The sequence below is a fragment of the Heloderma suspectum genome, chromosome 1 (assembly GCF_057233095.1).
Source record: "Heloderma suspectum isolate Gila_16-S chromosome 1, 16-S_ref, whole genome shotgun sequence".
In the NCBI taxonomy this organism is placed as follows: domain Eukaryota; kingdom Metazoa; phylum Chordata; class Lepidosauria; order Squamata; family Helodermatidae; genus Heloderma; species Heloderma suspectum.
This window is the reverse complement of record NC_139458.1, coordinates 272,550,364-272,572,372: the sequence shown is the minus strand read 5'-3', so window position 1 is coordinate 272,572,372 and position 22,009 is coordinate 272,550,364. Positions and strand designations below refer to the sequence as shown.

Genomic DNA, 22,009 nt, shown 5'->3' with positions numbered 1-22,009 from the left:
GGGGTGGGTTAGGGTTTTCCAGATGGGCAGCTAATAAATCTAATAAATAAATAAAATCCCCCTTCCTCCCTGCTCATGAATCATAGACAAGGGATTTTTGTACGTGTACAACTGCTATTGTATGGCAACCGTATTTCTATTATATAGCCAATAGCACCTATGCATCTCATTGAAGAAATAACTTTGGTTTGGTGGAGACTTTTAATTTATTGGATCATCCCATCATCTTGTCTCCCCAGAGCTAATCTTTTTTTAATAGTATTTTAGAAGAATGTTAATCTGTCTTGTATGCCTTTAAAAAGGCTTGTGTACTTTTAATAAAATTTAAATTTAGAGGGGGGGGGATAAAAGTGTTTGTATTAACATCCATCTCCGAGAAGCTTGATGAGGCTTGCTTAAGCCAAACACATTTTAGAATTTGTTAAGATGCGCTGACCTTGCTATCATGGAATTTTTCAACATTCTTGATCTACTATATAGCTTTACTGAGTTTTGAAAGGATTCCAATCTATGCTTTCTACTTGGAAGAAAATTGCTTTCACACTTTGTAAAACTAATCAAAAATTCATTTTGCTACCTATCTAAGTTTTGATTTGTATTGGTTTGCTGGGTTCATTCTTCTCATAAAGAAACAATAATAGATGCGTCTTCAAATGATGCATCATTTTACGAAGTTTTTCTCTGATATTTTTTCCCTGTGGAGTAGGCTAGGGTTCCACTTCTTTTTACCGGCCCTGCAGCCTGACACGGAGATTAAACGGGAAGTTTCCCCTGGCATGAAGGTTTGGTAGGGGAAAAGAGTCATGACCAAATTAAGCCAGGATGCTGCTCTCAAGGGTGAAGAAGCAGCACTAATATAAAAAATGTGGCAACATTAGAACATTTTTTTTCAGCTTTTCACACTGTATTTTAGTCAGGTAACCTCTCTATACCGAATATTTGACATAGCACCTCTGCAGGCAATGGAGGTATGAACAGCATTAAAAACCTCAAAACAAATGTTTTGCAGCTTAACAATTTACAATATCAAGTTTGCTTGGTCAAGAGTTAAGTTCCATTAATTTCAGTGGGACTTACTTCTAAGTATCCATGTTTAGGATTAAATACAATCCACAACCATGTACACTAAAGCAGGGGTAGACAACTTGTGTCCCTCCAGAGTTTTGGCCTACAAACTTCCATCAACTCTAGCCAGTATACCAACAGTGAGGGATGGGAGTTGTGTAAGCCAAAATATCTGGAGTACCACAGGGTCCCCTGCACTACAGAAATCCGACTGAGCTCTGTCTAACTATAACATTTTTCACTGAGCCTGGTAGTTTTCAAGGCCACCAAGTAAGTGTAGTTCAGCTAAGGAACAGCCTATTTACATTGTCATTTATTATTTCAAAATATGAATGGGTTCAAGCAAGTGAAGCCTTTCCCCCATGGAACTTCTGTAATCTGCAAAGAGTAATCCATTGCATTCTATGATGCACTTCTTTTTTAAACTTAGCACACCATATGAAATTATTTCCAGATTTGTTATATAAAAACTGCCTCGTTTCTCTCTACTTCTATTTTACACCTACAAAGGAACCTGTGTGTTTTGCTTAAGGATAGAGCAATTTTGAAGAAAAAAACAGATTGTTGTTGTTCAGTCGTGTCCGACTCTTCGTGACCCCATGGACCATAGCACGCCAGGCCTTCCTGTCCTGCGCTCTCTCCTGGAGCGTGCTCAAGTTCATATTCATTGCATCCGTGATGCTATCTAGCCATCTCATCCTCTGCCGTCCCCTTCTCCTTTTGCCTTCAGTCTTTCCCAGCATCAGGGTCTTTTCCAGGGAGTTTTCTCTTCGCATTAGGTGGCCAAAATATTGGAGCTTCAGCTTCATTATCTGTCCTTCCAATGAGCACTCAGGGTTGATTTCCTTTAGGATGGACTGATTTGACCTCCTTGCAGTCCAGGGGACTCGTAAGAGTCTTCTCCAGCACCACAGTTCGAGAGCATCAATTCTTCGGCGCTCAGCCTTCCTTATAGTCCAGCTCTCACAGCCATACATTACTACTGGGAAAACCATAGCTTTGATTAGACGGACCTTTGTCGGCAAGGTGATGTCTCTGCTTCTTACTATGCTGTCTAGGTTTGCCATAGCTTTCCTCCCAAGGAGCAAGCGTCTTTTAATTTCATGGCTACAGTCACCGTCTGCGGTGACCTTGGAGCCCAAGAAAGTAAAATCTGTCACTGCTTCCATTTCTTCCCCTTCCATATGCCAGGAAGTGATGGGGCCAGATGCCATGATCTTCGTTTTTTTAATGTTGAGTTTCAAACCAGCTTTTGCACTCTCCTCTTTCACCCTCAACAAGAGGCTCTTTAGATCCTCTTCGCTTTCTGCCATTAGGGTGGTATCGTCTGCATATCGGAGGTTGTTGATAATTCTCCCAGCAATCTTAATTCCGACCTCTGATTCATCCAACCCGGCATTTCTCATGATGTACTCTGCATATAAGTTAAATAAGCAGGGTGACAATATGCAGCCTTGTCGTACTCCTTTCCCAATTTTGAACCAATCGGTTGTTCCATGTCTGGTTCTTACTGTTGCTTCTTGACCCTCGTACAGGTTTCTCAGGAGACAGGTAAGGTGGTCTGGTACTCCCATCACTTTAAGAATTTGCCACAGTTTGTTGTGATCCACACAATCAAAGGCTTTAGCGTAGTCAATGAAGCAGAAATAGACGTTTTTCTGGAATTCTCTTGCTTTCTCCATGATGCAGCGAATGTTGGCGATTTGATCTCTAGTTCCTCTGCCTCTTCGAAACCCAGCTTGTACTTCCGGTAGTTCTCGGTTCGCATACTGCTGAAGCCTAGCTTGTAGGATTTTGAGCATCACCTTGCTGGCATGTGAAATGAGCGCAATTGTGCGGTAGTTTGAACACTCTTTGGCGTTGCCCTTCTTTGGAATTGGAATGTAAACTGACCTTTTCCAGTCTTGTGGCCACTGTTGAGTGTTCCAGATTTGTTGGCATATTGAATGCAGCACTTTAACAGCATCATCTTTTAGGATTTTAAATAACTCGGCTGGAATACTGTCATCTCCGCTAGCTTTGTTGTTATTAATGCTTCCTAAGGCCCACTTGACTTCACTCTCTAGGATGTCCGGCTCAAGTTCAGTGACTGCACTATCATGGCTATCAGGGACATTCAGATCTTTCCTGTATAGTTCTTCTGTGTATTCTTGCCACCTCTTCTTAATCTCATCTGCTTCTGTTAGGTCCCTGCCTTCTTTGTCCTTGATCATGCCCGTCTTTGCACAAAACGTTCCCTTGAGATCTCCAATTTTCTTGAAGAGATCTCTAGTCTTTCCCATTCTGTTGTTTTCCTCGATTTCTTTGCATTGTTCATTTAAGAAGGCCTTCTTGTCTCTCCTTGCTATTCTCTGGAACTCTGCATTCAGTTGGGTATATCTTCCCCTTTCTCCCTTGCTTTTCGCTTCCCTTCTTTCGTGAGCTACTTGCAAAGCCTCATCAGACAGCCACTTGGCTTTCTTGCATTTCTTTTTCTTTGGGATGGATTTCGTTGCTGCCTCCTGAACAATGTTACGGACCTCCGTCCATAGTTCCTCAGGCACTCTGTCTATCAGGTCTAATCCCTGAAATCTATTCCTCACCTCCACTGTATATTCATCAGGGATATGATTTAGGTCATACCTGAACGGTTTAGTGGTTTTCCCGACGTTCTTCAATTTAAGCTGAAATTTTGCAAGAAGCAGCTCATGATCTGAGCCACAGTCAGCTCCAGGTCTTGTTTTTACTGACTGTATGGAGCTTCTCCATCTTTGGCTGCAAAGGACATAATCAATCTGATTTCGATATTGACCATCTGGTGATGTCCATGTGTAGAGTCGCCTCTTGTGCTGTTGGAAAAGAGTGTTTGCTATGATCAGCATGTTCTCTTGGCAAACCTCTATTAGCTTTTGTCCTGCTTCATTTGGTACACCAAGGCCATGCCTGCCTGTTATCCCGGTGATTTCTTGACTTCCTACTTTAGCATTCCAATCCCCTATGATGAAGAGGACATCTTTTTTTGGTGTTAGTTCTAGAAGGTGTTGTAGTAGGTCTTCATAGAACCGATCAACCTCAGCTTCTTCGGCCTCAGTGGTTGGGGCATAGACTTGAATTACTGTGATGTTGAATGGTTTGCCTTGGATTTGTACTGAGATCATTCTATCATTTTTAAGATTGTACCCCAGTACTGCTTTTCCCACCCTTTTGTTGACTATAGATTTTATGTTTTCAGAAATGAATGATTTACTATTGTTTATTTCTTCTTCTCAGCAACCCTTGGAAGGGGGCCCAAGGTATATGCTGAAACCATCTCGGTACCTGATAGAACCTAATTTGAATGTTTGCAGTCCCCCTCCTGCTTTCCATTTTAAGTCTGTAACTAAATACAGACTCCATGGATTTAGCATCACCCACTTCCGCCCTCCCCCTTTTTGCTTTGCTTACCATCTTGCCTGCTGAAGAGTTCTGGAGAACCTAAAAGCTTGCACAGTATTTCGTGCTAAAAATGGTATCATGCCAATGTGGATTTTAGCATTTTTCTTTGGGGTGACCTTTTCTTTTTTTAGAATAACGGGATGACATGTTATTTTTATTAATTATACATATACCACACTTTTCGTTTTCAAACTGCAAAACTCAAAAAAGGGACTAGCAAAGAAATACAAAGTGCAAATTGGCCAAAGCATCTCCTCCCTGGCCTGGGAGGGTGGATGGTTGGCTGGCTGCTTACAGAAGGGCCTAACGGGTCAACAGAAAGAGCCCTGAACTCCTGTATTCTCCTCCTGTTAAGCTGCAGAATGGCTGGGGTGCTGTGCTGATGGATATACAGAGAGGTGTGGAGCCAGGTAGAGGCTAGTCTAAGCAGGCAAATGGAAAGAGGGTTTATCTTAAAACACAAATAGCATCAGCTAGCCACAGATTAAGCCCACATTTGTTTCCTGGGAAAAGCAAGGTGTCTTCTGCCATTCTGCTACAATGTTGCTAACTTTTTCCCCTTGCAGGGCCCTTTACCTTTTTCAGGTGCATGAGGAATGTGATCAGGTGAAGTTTCCCCCCAGCATCTAGCTCTACTACGGGGGGGGGGGGGGAGGAGAAGCTTCACCTGGTGAACTTCCTCCCATCCTAATGGCCAGAGGCTTGTGCCCTCCAAAAGTTGGCAACTTTATTTTAGTAGTATTTCTAAAAAGAAAAAGTAATGGGCTCTCTCTCAGTTAAGTGGCAATTTCATTTTGACTGTGAACAAGATCCATCTTTTGTAAAAGATAAAACAAACTCATGCTTTTCATTTCATTTCCTTTTCATTTCTATACTGCCCAATAGCTCTCTGGATGGTTTACACAGATTAAAAGCCTCAAAAATACAATATTGTACATAATACAAAAATCATTTATGCACAAACATAAACAGTCAACACACAGTATTCCAAACTACGAAGAACAAATTAATGTACTTCTGAAGGGAAATGATGGAATTAGTGTGGGGGAGATGAATTTTTATTTTGCTGCTTTTACATAATCAGTAAAAGTGAAATACTGCTTTTCAGCATAATATTGCTTGCTCAGCCAGTCAAAATGAATGCTTAGTCAAACATTTCAATTCATAAAGAAGGCGCCTACGGGGCCATACGCGGATGCTCGTAACGCTGCTCCCGCACACCAGCAGCAACCGCATCCCACGAGGAACTCGGGCCAAAAGGACGCGCCGAGCGCCCGCCGAGGCAAGCCGCTGCCCCGAGCAATAGCGGCGAACAGTAGCCGCTCACATAGTTCACAGCTTGCGCGGCGGAAGGATATTTCACTTTGTTTACCCTGCGGCCGTCTCATTGAGTGAGTGGAAGAAGAAAAAAGGCCGGGCGCGCGGGGGGGGGAGGAGGGGGGGGAAGAGAGGCGATTGGCGGGCAGCTCGCGTGATGGATGCTCTCCTGGCTCAATGGGGAGGCAGCTCGGCGCGGGGCGGGTCTTCTCCCTTTGAGCCAGTCGGCGAGGCCGCGGCGCTTCGGCGGCCAGCCTTTCGCATTGAGGCTCGGTGTCAATGTGCCGCCGCCGCCACTGAGTAGTGAGACGCAGCGAGAGCGAGAATCCCGGCCACGTAAGTAGCTATTTATACACGCTGGGGAGGCGATGTCTTGCTGAAAGGGACTGGCTCGGCCATCCCTTTCCTCCCCGCCGCCTTCTACCTCGAGGAGTAGAGATCGGCGCCCGGAATCGTTCAGGAGGTCTGTTCTGGCTGCCCTCGTCTCCTCCGCATCTCGGGACTCAGTCTGCGGGGAGGGGTGGGGGGCACGCGCGCACACGCACAAAGGAGACCGTCGAGAGGGAGTTCCTCCTGGCAGCGCTTCTGGGGTTTTGTTCGGCTTTGGCGCGGGGAGCCCTCCGTGGTGCGCTTTTGCTTGCATGTGCATTGCACTCCGAAGAGCCGGTGAGAACCGAAGCACGGAAGGCGGAAAGCCCCCCTCCCCGCCCGCGCGCGATGGAAAGCTGAAGAGCATCGATCGCTTTTCGTGTCCTTGGTTGCACTTTTTTTTTTGGTCTCATCAGAGGAAACCGGCGCGCGCACAAAAACCGGCGTTGCAGCGCGTGGACCTTTGTGCCCCTCTCGTTCTTCCTGGTGGTGACGGCGCCCTTCATTTTTAAGAACATCTTCCCTCCTCCCTCCCCCCCCCCCACAAAAGGTGAAAAAAAACCTATGACCAAATAGTGGGTATTCTTTCCCACCCACCCCCCTTTTTATTTCTATTTTCTCCTTTTTGTCGGCGGAGCTTCTTGCTGACCCTCTGAAGTTAAATGCTCCCTCGTTATTTTTTGTTGCGTTTCTGGGTAGCCCCCTTCCTATCAGGAAAAAGGTTCCGACGCCATCTACAGTTAAAACGTAGGTAAAAAAAAAAAAAATTCTGTGCCCCTCTCCCTCTTATTGAAAAAGCAAGAAAAGGAAAAATCCACTCGTCTACTGCAGCACGTTGCTTAAAGGGTTTTTTTCCGCATCGTGTGAAGGTTTCGAAAAGAGTGCTCAGCGATCCAAATACCATTAGCCGGTCTATTTCCCCTTCTTTCGGAACCTTTCGTTTTTATTATTTATTGTTACTCTTAAAAAATACAGCGGTGTTTCCCGCGAGGCCACATTTTGCACGTTCGGGGCTGTTCCCCAGCTTGCGTTACTTCGCAGCGCTCGCGCGGAAGAGACCCAGCATTCGAACCGAGGGTGCCGGGGGTTCGCTGGGAAATCCGATTGATTCCACGCTCCCTCTCCCGCCTCCGAGCCAACTCCCCCTTCCCTCTGCTATATACATTGGACTGTGATCCAATAAACCTGCCCTCCAAGCACCCTTTCAGCGACAGCACAAAGGCATTACTGCCGCCGGCCTGTGGAAAGCGACTGGTCTTCAGCTAACCGCAAAGCGCGTGTGCGCGCGCGTGTGTGAGTGAGTGATTTGGAGGGGGGGGGGTTTCTCGGAGGGTTTGTTCTCTCCATCCCCATGAACATACAAAGGTCAACCCCAATCACAATAGCACGCTATGGAAGACCTCGGAATAAAACCCAGGATTTTGAGGAGCTCTCGTCTATAAGACCCACAGAGTCCTGCCAGAGTTTCAGCCCCAACCTAGGCTCGCCGAGCCCGCCGGAGACGCCGAACTTGTCGCATTGCGTTTCTTGCATCGGGAAATACTTATTGTTGGAGCCTCTGGAAGGAGATCACATTTTTCGAGCCGTACATCTCCACAGCGAGGAGGAGCTGGTTTGCAAGGTAACAACTTTCCTCCCCCCCCCCCGTCTCTCTCTCTCTCTCACACACACACGCATACACACACACTTTAGCCCTCCTCTGTCTAGCGAGTTTATTTTTAGAGGATACTCTCGGAGTGGGTGGGGGCATTGATTTAGACACTGGGTGGAATTTTAATTAAACAAAACAAAAGCCGTGCATAATTAAACGGCTCTCAGCAACTTTCCAGACAATGGCCACGTTATAACGGTGGCTTAGAGCCAAAACCCGGGGAGGAGGGGGGAACTCGGGGCGGGGGGAGTTGTGTTTAAAGGCTGGATCACGGCGTATATAATTTAATTTCCCCTCTGCTCTCCATTGTTTTACTTCCAAAATGGGAATCCCTTGCTAATTTCAAACCGCTTCCTCGCATGGTGTTTTCTGGGGTAGACCCTCATTGTCTGCAAACTAGCAAATGCAGGCTGGTAGCTTTGTCTGTCGAAGGTTGTAACCCTAGACGCATTCACTTGGGCAGAGCAGGACTTGCTTCCAAGACAACCCGCGCGTGGGATTGGGCTGCATAGCTGATTTTTAAAAACCCACTTGAGTACCTGGTCCTCTTACAGGGATGTTTTGTTTGCGAACACCGTTCCACCAAGAACTCTAAACCCTTGTGTAATTACATCTTTGTCTGTTAGGAGGGCATACAAAACCGGAGTTCACACTTGATGGATTACTAGCTTCCCAGCCTCTGGCCTCTTCAGCTCCCTCTTGAAGGTGAACTGTGTGGGGAAAGGAAGCCCACATGCTCGCCTATCGAGGGAATTGGCTCCCATTCACTCAGAGGCGACACTGTTTCCTTTGTTCCGAAACTGCTGTGGTTACCCTTTTCAGTGTTTCTGGTGCACCGTACTTGTGTTCCATTCTATTTAGCTGTACTCCTGGACGATGATGTGAGGGAAATTCCTATGCTCCCACCACCTTTTAAATTCTAGAATTTTTCCAAAATGTGCACTTCTGGGCTTAAAAAAAAAAATAATTTGCAGTCCTGGGGTTGAATTGGTGGGCTGTGAAACTAATAGTAGACACATTGACACTCTTAAATAATGCAAGTGGGCCTGTTGACTAGTGGATGTTTTTATTTAGATTCATATGCGGTGGGAAAATTAAATTACACTCCCTAGTTACTCATAAAGGCTTGCTTTGCAGGGGCAGTATAAATGTACTGGTCACCCTTGAGTCATGAACCAGAGATCTTAATGAAGATTTAGTTCTCCACAGTTTATACCTGATTATGTCAAATAGAGCCTCTGACCTTGCAGGACTTCCACTGCAAGGTGCCGGAAATGGGAGTAATGGTGCGTGTTATTTAAAATGCATATATTACTTTGTCAAAACAGATGCAAATCAAAATATTCTTAGCCTCCTGCTGTGGACAAGTAGTCAAAAGCCAAAGAATGAGATATTTACATGTGAAGATGCAAAAATTTTGCAGAGCTGCTTCTCTGTTTGAATATTTTTTCAGAAACTAGTGGTTACATATAGTTGTTAACCTTCACTCCACCTTCTCCTGCAATCATGTTTGTATTGCATAGGAAATACACCATGTAACAAAAATGTGGCTCCCATAAGAGTGAACATCTTTGTCCATTGCTCTGAAATTGTAATGTCCTTCCGTTGTTTGGTAGTGTTAGGATCTCTTATGTTTTTGGTGGTGCTGTCAAGCATTTCTTGTAACTGTAAGCTGAACACCATCCTAAGAAATATTTGAACTCCATCACTTGTAAATTTTCAATTATTGTGTGCCTTCAAACTTCTCTCATGTCTAGACTCTTCCTGAATTAATTAAATACTGTCCCCACATATAGTGCTAATAAACATTTGTGTTATCTCTTGTCTTACTAAAAACAGACTTGTGAGCCTTCTTCCTGGCCTACCTGAGGGTCAAGTAACAAAGGCATGCCAATGAAGCTTTATTTAATTTGACTGACACCCCGTAGTGTGCATTATGCCCTTCTAGAGTCGGGGTGATTTGTGTTTACTGCTCATTGCTGGAAATAGCTAAATTGACCTACCTTTTAAAATACAGTCTGATTCTGCATTAAAGTTCAACAAAGATAAGCCTTTGAGAAGTCAGTCCAAAATGACTCCTTTATTTTTTTGGAATGGTTGATAAGGAAAATGTTGCTTGTGTAAGGATTACACATTTTAAAGTGCTTGGAAGATGATTACATTTCTCAAACTTATTAGTGGTGGGGAGAGTGGGGATCTCTTCCCACAGCTTCAGACAAAATAGTTGATGTGTTCACCTAGAAGAAGTTGAGCTGCCTCTGGAGCAGGCTGTGCGGCGTGGCAAACCCCACCTGCAGCATTCTTCTCATTTCTAATCGGCCAGTAGGCCTGTTAATGTAGCTGAGTAAAAGACTTCCAGGTTTTCACACATTTTTCAACATTCTTGAGGGGCAATAGGAAAAGAGCTGTGATGAAGCCCTTCATGGAATACTAAAGTTTGCACTTATGTCTAGAAACTCCTGCTACAGTGCCACTGCATTGACTTAAGGGTGAGGGCTGCAGTCCTATCCATGTTTACACAGGAGTGAGACCCGTTGAATTAGGTAGGGTTTCCTTCTGAATACATATGCATAGAATCAGGCTGCAAGCCTTCAAGGCAAGTGTTGCCCTATCTCAGAAGATGATAACAGATAATGGCTTTAAAGTAGGTTTTGCATGTTTTAAGGACCAGCAATTAATGCCTGTATTGTTAAGCTCTAACAAGAGAAAGTGATAAGCCACATTTATCCTTGAATTGTGTAACATGGGTGGCTTGTGTTCTTCAGCGACAGAATCTGGTTTGGTAACTTTCTGACCTTCATTATTGAGGGACAAAGGTATCAGAAGGGCACAGAATTCACCAATAATAAAAACCTTTGCCATGCATTGGTTGTACCTTCTTACTGCAGTGTACCCACTATTCTCAATGAAGTCTTCCTATTGCCTTGAATGTGTGTGTCTTCCAACTGTCTTGAGCACTGATTCATTCATAATCACTGGATTAGTGTAACATTTTTATATTGGGAGTTTCCCAGCATGCTTTATGGTTTCTTACTGTTCATTCACAAGAACGCAGGTGATGTGCCTGCTATTAAAGAGGCACTTGTCTGTTTAAAAGGGCGCTCAGTTTAAACTCTGAGCAAAATAATTAGATGCAAGGTCAAGTCTGTTAGAACATTTTTTTAGATTATGGGGAGGCAGCTGGCAGCCCAGAGGTAGTGGGGCTCAGTCCAGCCCCAAAGAGACTTCTTACTTGTCCAACAACATCACCTTAGGACCAAAGGGCACCTGTTATGTACTCCTCTCCTATACAGGTGGTCACAAGAACCTCCACTCTTCCCTCATGCATTTTAGACACTTGCTCCGAGACATGGGCAAAGGCCTCTTTATCTGTGTTTCCCCCTTGTGTGAAGAGCAAGAGAGGCCTTGGCAGACCATCCTTTCTGCACCTCAGCTACAGACCCTTATGTGCTAGAGACAACACAGGAAACAGAATTGAATAGCTAAGTGCATAAAGAGGAGACTCTCGCCAACCTCTGGGGATGTTCAGACGAGAGAGCGAGGTGGTGGAAGAGGAACCTTACTTAGAACAGCCTTCCCCAACCTCCAGATGTTTTGAACTTCAACTCCCATCAGCCCTAGCCAGCATGGCCAGTGGTCAGGAATTCTGGGAGTTGAAGTCCAACACATCTGGAGGGTACTAGTTTGGGAAAGGCTGGGGTATATAAGAAGCCTTGGCAGAATCCTTTCCTTTCGTTTCTGTGTAATAGAAACCAATGCAAGGAAGGGATTCAAGAGCCTTTTAGCCTGTGTCTCCGCTTACGTATCAGTGAGTCAGTAGGTGGAGCCAATATAATAGTTGCTGACCCATGGCCTTAGGTTCATTTTGTCTGACCGAAAGTGAAATTGGTTTTCCTGATTCTTTTCAGTGCCAGAGAATAAAGGAAGTCAGGACATAGAAATGATTAACCAGCAGCAGGCTGAGGTAATGGCACAGCATGTCTCACAGGCAGTGCGTTTACAAGATGGTCCTTCTCAAGAAACATAGAGGGTTCTGCTTGCTCTTCAACACTTAATGCTAGAATTGTATTTGAAAGGGAGAGAGGACAGCTTTAAGGCCCAGCACTTCCCTTCAATGTAACAGCATTGGCCATCAAATCTCAAAATCAGAACCTAATTAGATGCTGCACTATCATGGATTTGTAATGCTTTTGCTTGTAGAGAGCTGTTGTTTTTTTAAACCCTCTATGTATTTCCTCTTAGGAGGCAGGGAATCAGTTCATACCCCCACCCCACTAATACACTTCACCTAGCCTACTTGTGGGGGTGGGGGATAGCTTTCATAAGGAAGAAAGCACTTCCAGGCTGCATAGGGCTTACACTGTTTAAATAAAAGTGCCTGTTAAATTATGAGTATCTTCTGTAGTGTGGGCTTTATTTACTCTAAAATAGTGTGTCTGCTGCATTATATTTCTCTCTCTCTCTAACCCTTTCTTTTCTTGCCAATCATACCTCTAGGTGTTTGATATTGGCTGCTACCAAGAATTGCTTGCACCATGCTTTTGTCTGCCTCCTCACGACAACATCAACCAAATCACTGAAATCATTCTTGGGGAGACAAAAGCGTATGTGTTCTTCGAGAGGAGCTATGGGGACATGCATTCCTTTGTTCGTACCTGCAAGAAGCTGAAGGAGGAGGAGGCAGCCAAACTCTTCTATCAGATAGCATCTGCTGTAGCGCACTGTCATGATGGCGGACTGGTACTGCGGGATCTCAAACTGCGGAAATTCATCTTCAAGGATGAAGAACGGTGAGGAATTTCTCTCCTCCCCGGGCCCCCTTCCCTCGCCAATGAATATGTTGGGAGTGCAGTTTTGAGTGGGTTGTTTTTTGTGATGGCTAACACTGTTGTACAGCTCTTTTATTAATCCCACCATCATATGGAAATAAGAGGAGACATTCCTGCCTTTTTAAATGGAGATCAAGGAAAGGGGGTAGTCCATCTTAAGACTTTCTGTTAGGGACAAGCCACCACCTACTTGAAACTAAGTAGGTCTAGGTGTGGTTAGTGTCTGGATGGGAGACCAATGTATCTACCTTGAAAACAACACTGCCTTGTCAAATAGTATTTGCACAAGTCTATCTTGCTTGAAAAAAGCGGTTTTCTTCTCAGAACTGAAGCTCATGTTACATCTATCTATCTATCTATCTATCTATCTATCTATCTACCTACCTACCTACCTACACAGACTTTGAGCTACAATGTTTCCCTGCCCCGACCCCTTTAGTTTGGTTCATGGGGAAGAGTGCTTAATATTGTGGGTCATGATGTCAGAGCCATCCTAAGAAGGCAGCTGATTTCTAGAAACATCCTCCTTCTTTCCATCCAGTAAAAATATTTGTATGCACCAAGCCTTTCCTTGGTTACTAAATCTTTAAAGTTGTGGCTGCTGTTTTTAGTTGTTAAATGTATGGCTTTTGATTTCCAAAGGGGTAGCTGAGTTAGTCTGTTGCAGCAAAAACAACAGACAGCAGATTTATTATGGTGTGAGCTTTAGTGTACACTGTCCACTTCATCAAGTGCATGAAGTATCATCTTGCTATAATGAATCTGTTAGTCCTTAAGGTGCCACATGACTTCTGAATATATAGTCACTGTATTTTAATTTTATCTGACTTTTTAAATTCTAGTATTCATCTATTTGAAAACGTATTTTTCAGTAGAAGAGTGATTAGTAATGTTATCAAATAACAAAGAAGGAATTAATAAAGGTTTTGGGGGTTGTTTTTGTTTTGCTTTTTAGTATAGAGATGTCTACAAGTTTGCAACTGTATTCTGCTTTTTGTGCAATGTGCACTACTTATGACTGCATCATAAACTTTGAATCTACCTACCCAGAAGATTGACTAGAACCACCCAATTGTCTTGCATGAGCCTTGAACCAAATGGGTCACCAGGTTGTCCCCATTGGTTATTGGAAGGACTGCAAAATCCAGAATGTGAAGGGAGTGCTTTCTGATTTAGGGAACTGGTGCACCCTGAAGAAAGGAGTGAAAAGGCTTGAATCTCTAACAGACCTCTTCCAGGTCTGTGAAGCTTTGATTGATGCCACTACTTATGTCCTAAGTTGGGACATAGTCTGGTGATGTAAACCACAGAAGTGGAAGGTCTGGGTTCTATTAGTTGTTACATGGGTGCCCTGGGTTAGTTTTTCAAGGAAATTATTTTGTTTAGATGCTTCCATTTTGGAGCAAAGGCCTAACATCTGAGGTTCTGTAGATACACACGCACATGAGTTTGCACAGCAGTAAGCTTGACTTGAAGGGACCTCTTGTAATTCTTTAATGTTAGGAATTGGCACATGTTAAGCTGAATTTTTAAGTGTTGCTAATAATATCTGTGTAGGTAGAGGGACCAGAAGAGGCTGTGGAATGGAAGGACATGGCTTGTTTTTGTGATGTCCCCTCAAAATAACAGCTACAATGCTGAGTTGTTCAGAAAGCCAGGACAGGGCCCAGGAGTATTTTGGCTATTGCTAGCTTTTCTTCCTTATTTTTACAGGATAAGTAAGCATGATAGACTTGTATCTACTAATCAGTTCATTTTGGGCCTTGGAAGATTAGAATCCCATTCCTAGGTTTATTAATTTCCTAGGATATTTACATTGTGTAGGATATTTACATTTCTAGTGACTGCAGACATAGCACTGAATTATACTAAAATGAGGACTAGAAGCAAAATATTGTTGACTTTTCAAGGTGACCTGCAAGGAATTTAAAACAAATGCAAAAGAAACCAGAAAATTGTTGCGTTATCTCCCCCGTCTCATTAAGGTATGTTTCAGAAAGACTTTTTCAAATGCTGTGGGTCCATCAGTGCACATCTTTCACCCCATTCGTTTGTCTGCACAAACTGGAAACAGACAATTCAGAGGAAATGTTTGGCTGCTAGAATGGTGAGCTGTTTCCCTCCTTGGTCAATGCTAGATCAGTCTTAAGCTTTCTTCCAATTTGGGCGTTGAAGTTTCATGCATTCACCGTTGTGTGAGAAGGGGAGAAGGGGTGCACTTTCTTCATTGTGCACCTTCGTCAGTCCTGCTGCCCTGCACACATTGGAGCTGAATGTTTGCAACGGGAGCCTGTTTTACATGTATACGCCACCTATGTGATTTAGAACCCATTGCGGTCATGTGAGGGGGAATGCCCAAACAGGGATTTTCTCTCTCTTGTTTTTTTTTATATAAAACAAAGCAAACCATGTTGGTCAATAAGAAAAAATCTAAAATACATGGTCAGGCAATACCTTGATTAGGATTGACCAAATATGCACAAAATTGTGGGCAAGCTCCTAAGATCTCCAGATCTCTTCATCAGGGAAGATGTTACAAAAGGGGGAGAGGAGTGCAAAAAAAAAAAGCCTGACTTGATTTAGGAGTCATGAAGTCTGCATGGTCAGAGTCTTGAGAGGGAGTAGAAGAGGAGCGGGGGTGGAGTCGTGCAGACACAAATGGATTACTAGACTCTACCAGGTGTCACATTACACCAAGAACTCTTGGGACAAAGAAACATGTAATGACAGATGCTGCCATGTTTGATGGTTTTCCAACAAGGGAGCTTAAGGAATGCTCTGCCTCTCTTCATCTTCATAGAATGGTCTGTGTTGGTCAATTTAAGTGAAGACAGAACATTTGCCTGGGGTGTTGTTCTTGTTATGCTTAACATTTCCCATGTATTTGGAAAATCCCAAGTGCCTGGCTGGCTGCATGGATGTGGCAGAGTGAAATTGGTGGTGGCAATAGGAAGGAAAGGTTCCTCCTGTGCAAGCACCGGGTCATTACTGACCCCTAGAGGGATGCCGCTTGCGCTGGCGTTTTCATGGCAGACTATAGCAGGGTGGTTTGCCATTGCCTTCCCCAGTCTTGACTATCTTTCCCCCAGCAAGCTGGGTACTCGTTTACCCACCTCGGAAGGATGGAAGGCTGAGTCGACCTGAGCCGGCTACCCGAGACCTGGCTTCTGCTGGGACTGAACTCAGGTCGTGGGGAGAGTTTCGGTTGCAATACTGCCGCCTACCACTCTGCGCCACACGAGGCTCATAATAGGAAGTGATACTACACATTTAATTAGTCTGGTTCCCTTCTCAAGTTACGTTTGTGATGTGCAAGCGGCTGCAGCGTAGCTCCTTCCCTATAACATAATCTGAAAAACCCTGTGTCACACGGGAGAACCTGGTTCAGCTCAAAAGGTTTTTAGTTGTTGCTGCTGTTAATTTAAGTACCATTTATTTAGGACATTTTGTGGAGGACATTTTGTGTTTTGTCTTGTCTTTCAGGCAATAGATCTCATTTTCAGCTACTTAGATCTGCTGATGTGCTGTATTCCTGCACCTCACATGTAACTGTGCAGGACTGTTTTTGTTTTTTCCTTTCACATCCTGTTACAACCGTGGCGTTGGGATTCTTGGTAGGTGTTGGTGTCCAAAGGCCTGAAGTGAAATACATAGGGGTGTCCTCCACCCCTTAGTGCTTTCGTATGCGCCTTGTGTCCTCCACCCCTTAGTGCTTTCGTATGCGCCTTGTGTCCTCCACCCCTTAGTGCTTTCGTATGCGCCTTGTGTCCTGTTGTCAGTACTTTATCTATATTGATTTCCCCTAGTTCCTCTCTGTTGTGTGGCTTAGGAGCAGAGTGTTGTCTTCTCACCTGCTGTGTATCTTGGTGTGTATGCTCTGTCTGATACTGCAGCTGTATGTGTTCTTTGCTATGATGTTAGATGATGGTGCAGAGGTGAGTCTCAACCCTATCCTACAGCATGTTCATGGACTCTCCTTGCGCTGGTGTATGAATTCTGATCTTCAGTGCTTGAGGATCCTGTTCTGCAACTGGAACATATCTGCATGGGGATAAGACTGTGGGTACTGCTGGTGCAAGAACAGACTTTCATGTATGACCGGAATGGAAACTTAGAGGCACCTGGTTGAACTGCTGAACTGATGTGTGGTGCAAAATGGCCTATATCATGCTTAATGTATGCTGTTGTTTGTTATATTTCTTCTTGTTTTTTGTAAACTGTCCTGGAAGCTTTGCTGAAGGGCAGTACGTAAATCTTTGGCTGCATTATTGTTTTACACACTTTTGGAACTGTAGCACCTAGATCCCTTGTGTGGATGGAATGTCAGAACTACATTGCATTTATGCCAGCTCGAGGTAGAACCTAACCATTTTATGCCGGTGCCAAAGCAGGAAGGTTGGATCCCATCTGATTTCCAAGTCTGTTGCTAGAGGATAGGATCAAGTTATTGGTCTTGCATGAAATGACTTTAATTTTATAAAAGCTCATTGAGGGTGCATTCCTATGGGGATAGTTGGCCGCTTCCAAACTTGGAAATGACCGACTGTCCAATGCAGGGTGGGCAGAGCACAGAGGGGATCGTCTCCTCCGCACTCTGGCCACCCTGCATTTGCAGCTAGATGGCTGATTTCGGCTGTCTAGCCAGGGTGCCTCGGAATGGCGGGGGAGGCTGGACAGTGCATAGGAAGCATCGCGTGATGGCACTTCCGCCATCCCCTTCCCACCCCCAGCAACGCCGTCTTTTCCCCTGCTCCGTGCTGCTCTTCTGAGCATGGAGCTGGGGACGAACCGCGCAGCCTACGAGAGGGCGGGGAGTCTGTTTTCTGGGAACCGACCTCGGAGCGGAGGCTCCAGCTTGGTTCCCAGAAAACGAAAGATCCTATGGCTGTCTAGCCTCTGTCTAGCAGTCATAGGATTGCACCCTTAGTAGACTTCAGAATTAAAACACTATCTTGAGCTTGTTTTGAGTAATAGCTTTTTATTATTATTGCAAGTATTTTTCCTGCCAGCAAATTATTAATGTTTGAAGAGTATTTTAAGTCTTCAATTATATTCAAATATTAGCTGTCACAATATTTGACACTTAAAGCTCATACTTGTTAATCAGTCTTGTTAACAAGAAGTTATTTTTTAAGACTATCATAACTTAAGGACTTCTTTTCTTTTCTCCCCCCCCCCCTTTTTTTTTCCCGAGGTATTTATTTATTTACAATTATTTTTAGGCTGCCCTTAAGGTTGTTGCTGATATTTCTTCTATATGAGAAATTTGTCTCTAGGCAGGAGTTGAGAATGAGTATAACTTGCCTTTATGTTTTGCATTAATAAAATATCAGTACAGTACTTGCTTTAAGTATTGTATTTTCTTAAGTATTTTCTAGTGTACAGACGTGGTTGTACAGCTTGTGAAGTCCTACTAGGGCTATGCATGTTAGTAATGTTTGCTTATCTGGTCCCAGCTGCTATCTTGACTGAGATTTGCATTAGAACCAAAATCTCTGTAACAAGAGTTTTAAGAGCTAAGCTGACCAACTGACACATTACTTTAGTAGCATGGGAACTGTTTTCCCATGGCACAATTCTAGATGGAGGAACCATGTGGATGGTTTTCCTTCCTATGCAAATAAAACCTGGATGTCCAGGGAGGGAACCATTCCACAGAAAGGAACCATTTTATTTCCTCTGCCTACCAGGTTCTTCCACTGAGAAATGATTGGAGAGTAGCTCGTATGCCATGGTGGTGGCATATGAATTGGGCTTAAGCCTTAATTAATTAAGCCTTAATTGGATCAGTTCAGCCCTGCTGCATCTATATACTGCATTACATATCTTCCTGAAATTGCTTGGATAGTTTTAAGATCATTCTTGGTTTTGTTTTTTGGAAAATTCAGTGAAAGGAAACTCAGTCCACAAAAATATGACCAGAGATGCAAGTTGTTTCTTTCCTTACTGGTTGCCAAGTAGTAGATTTGTCATAGCAGTGAATGACTTGGGTTTTATCCACCTGTCACACTTTATTGCAGTTGGCTGATTTACAGTGATCTATAGTTAGTAACCTTTTAACAATGCTTTAGGGAAGAGCAAAAAGAGAAAACAAAACAGCCTTCTAGGAACTATGGGAGTCCCTAGGGGTCTATTATGATGCATCCTAAGGCTAAGCTTCTTAATTTATTTGCTCCACAGGAGTCACTGCATCAATTATTAATTCCTGTAGTAATTTTCAGTCACAAAATGCTTTGCACTTATATATATTTGATCTTCTCAGCAACCCTGTAAGGTAGACTGCTGCCATTTCCATGTTTACAGTTGAACTGAGGCTGGTAGTTCCTTGCTAAAGGCCACCCAGGGAGTTAGTGATGTAACAGGCATCTGCGCAGTCCAGTGTCCACTGGATAACACTGTATTAGTCTTAGGTGTCAACATGAAGTGTACCTTATCGTTTAGGTACCAGCGCTACATAGGGCTACACAGGACTGAAACTATATTTCAAATTCTTATGTACTGATAAGTACTCTATATAACTGAAGTTTCTGTTAGAGCACGGGGCAACATGTGGCCCTGCAGATGTTTTGGCTTACGACTCCCATCATCCCTCACCACTGGCAATGCTGGCTAGAGCTGATGGGAGTTATAGGCCAAAACATTTGGAGGGCCACAAGTTCCCCACCTCTATATTAGAGTAATGGTTATAACTGCCTTTATGAGCCTCTCAAAATCAGAGCACAGCTTGTCAAGCTTTTCTAACTGTGTCATGCTTACCAATTCTGAAATCACTAGCAAGGCCTTAGAGCTGAACTGCTTGTATGCTCCCTTATGATGTGAAGGAAGAATACGTATTTACATGTCAAAGGGGGGACTTGGCTGGAACCATTCTCCCTGACCTGCTAATTTTCTATCTGCAGGCTGATCTTTTTCCTCCTCTCTCCTCTGCACCCCCAAACACTCTGAACCCAACAAGGGCTGCTTTACGTGCTTCTGCTCATTGTGTATCTCATCTCTTAATGGAATTTACCTCCTAAGTCAGTGAGTTTAGGATTGCAGTGAACTTCATTTTCCAGGCAGTAGCTCCCCCTGTAGCTAGCTAATCTGGAACTGTGTGCAGGGAGGAAGGGGTGCCAATTAGTATGGTGCTCTGTTACCCTATGTCAGAGCTAGGCAACTGGGCACCCTCCAGATGTTTGGGACCACAACTCCCATAATCCTGATAATTGGCCCTACTGCCTGGGGCTTATGGGAATTGTAGTCCAAAACATCTGGAGGGCACCAGGTTGCCTACCCCTTCCCTATGGGTTGTGCCACCTGCCTTGATTCTGTCACTCCCCAATCTAGTGTTTGGACAATCAGTGTTGTCCTCATGTGGTTTGTGGGTTCGGCTGACTCAGTGAAACTGACACCAGGGAAACCCTCTGGAAGGCAAACCAAAAGCTTGTGAGTTACATTCTTGAGCATGAATAAAATGTAAGAAGGTGGGGAAATAAACTAAACATCTGTACTTAGATTTAAACCAACATGAATCACTTTAAAGCTCATCAAATATAGTCCATCTTCCGAAAGACCACATTACTTGGCTTTATAGGGAGTCTCAAGTGACAACTGAGCGGTATTCCTATTCCCCCCCCCCCCATGATTTTCTTGTCCCTTTTGTCTCTTCTTTGCTCTCCACCTGGGTGTTCTTCTACTCCCTTTCCTTTGTCCAGTTTAATATCTGTGCTGGACCCATGTTGACAGCCATGGTTATAGACATGAAGATGAATAGACCTTATTAACTCAAAATGGAGAGGAAAGTTGCAAGGTCAAATAGAGTAGCTCCTTAGCTGTAGAAGGAAAAAGCAGAGATCAGATTTCATCCCAGGAACTAATGCTTTTCCTAATTAATTTTGAATTTGTCAATGTGCGGGAAGACTGATTTTTGTCCTCCCAGGCAGGAAATCTCATTTATCAAATGACAGAAAGCAGAATAGTTAGGCAACTTCATTTGGCATTAAAGTTTGCACTACTTTTTAAATGATCAAGTTTCCTTTTGGATTCCAACATCCCATCATAGATTATTTTTATTTTTCATGTGTGATACATATTTGGTTCCTCTTCCTTACGACTCTTTAAAAAATGTCTTTCCTGCCTACGTTTATATAAAATATATTTAACATTTTGTATATAAAGAAAGCCATCCATCTGGATGAATTTTCTGCCAGACCAGCCCCTTAAGCTACCCCAGATCAGGTACATTTTTCTTAGCTGGCTAATTTTTAATTTTTGCATCTGTTTGCAATGCTGTTATAAAAATTAAAGATCACTGTATACTGGGAAGTGATGTAGTGTTTAGCAAATATATTCTCAACTGGTGTGATGCTGCAGGGGAACTGTAGTTTCTATTTTCCCATGGCCTGAGCCCTTGTGGGTAACATTCCATGTGTGAAGATATGCCCTGGATTCGGTGACTTACACAAAAGAGCTGTGAAGTTGTAGTGGAGGCTGTCATAGTCCAGTAGTTACCTTACCACTCTTCTAATTGGTCTCAAGCCGGGGTGGGCAACTTCTTGGAAAAACACATTCACCATATGTGCTTAATATTGTTTTTTTTGTTGAGTGGTAGTTGTCCAATTTGCTCCAGCTCCCAAGACCCATTTGTCTAGGGCAGGAGTAGAGAACCTCATTCAGCCTGAGTGCCAAAGTCATTTCAGAGAAGCTCTCGAAGGCCTCATTTTAGTGATGGGCAAAAGGGGGTGGGCCCAAAGGCAGAGGAACGGGGCCAGCATACCAAAACTATCAGCATATTTTAGCTTAAAGCTCTTGCTGCGAGTAACTAAGCCTAAGGAGAGGCATTTCAGCCTTTTACAATGGGGGGAAAAACTGCACAAAAGCTGGGAAACCACCCAACAGTTGGTGGTTGGGGGGAAGGGGGTGGAGCCAGAGTAAGGGGCGGGGCCTTCTGGGGAACCTCGGAGGGCCAGATTTGGCCTCAGGGCCTGAGGTTCTGCACCCCTAGTCTAGAGAACTGTGAACACACATGGGCCGAATCGACACATAGTTTCACTGTTAAACTGCAATTATAACATGACACCAATGGGCACCAGTAGTTATCACTGCAGTATGATAACAGTAGAACTGCTGTTTGTAGGCTCAGCCATGGAGACACTGGCAGAGCCCCATGCCATGCATCTTGATATGATGTTTTGATCCTGTATACTTCTTGGGCTGTGCTCTGCCTCCCTATTTGGAATCCTATGCACCCCTTAAACGGGGACTTAAAAGGGAGCGCGTGGAGTTATGTGACTATATTTTGAAAGCATACCGTTACGCCATCATCAGTGTTGGGACCAACTATAAGCCACCATATAATTCTGACTAATTTCTACTCCTTCCTCAT

General features: G+C 43.9%; 1 protein-coding gene across 1 annotated transcript in view; it reads left to right on the top strand.

Annotated features, from left to right (window-relative positions):
* The first annotated feature begins 6,088 nt into the window (after positions 1-6,088).
* TRIB2 (tribbles pseudokinase 2) overlaps positions 6,089-22,009 on the top strand; it is a 28,570-nt gene continuing 12,649 nt past the window's right edge. The window contains exons 1-2 of the mRNA XM_084826601.1: positions 6,089-7,786; positions 12,314-12,606. Coding sequence (XP_084682727.1) covers positions 7,517-7,786; positions 12,314-12,606 — 563 coding nt within the window. The 5' untranslated portion in view covers positions 6,089-7,516. The remainder of the gene's footprint in view (positions 7,787-12,313; positions 12,607-22,009) is intronic.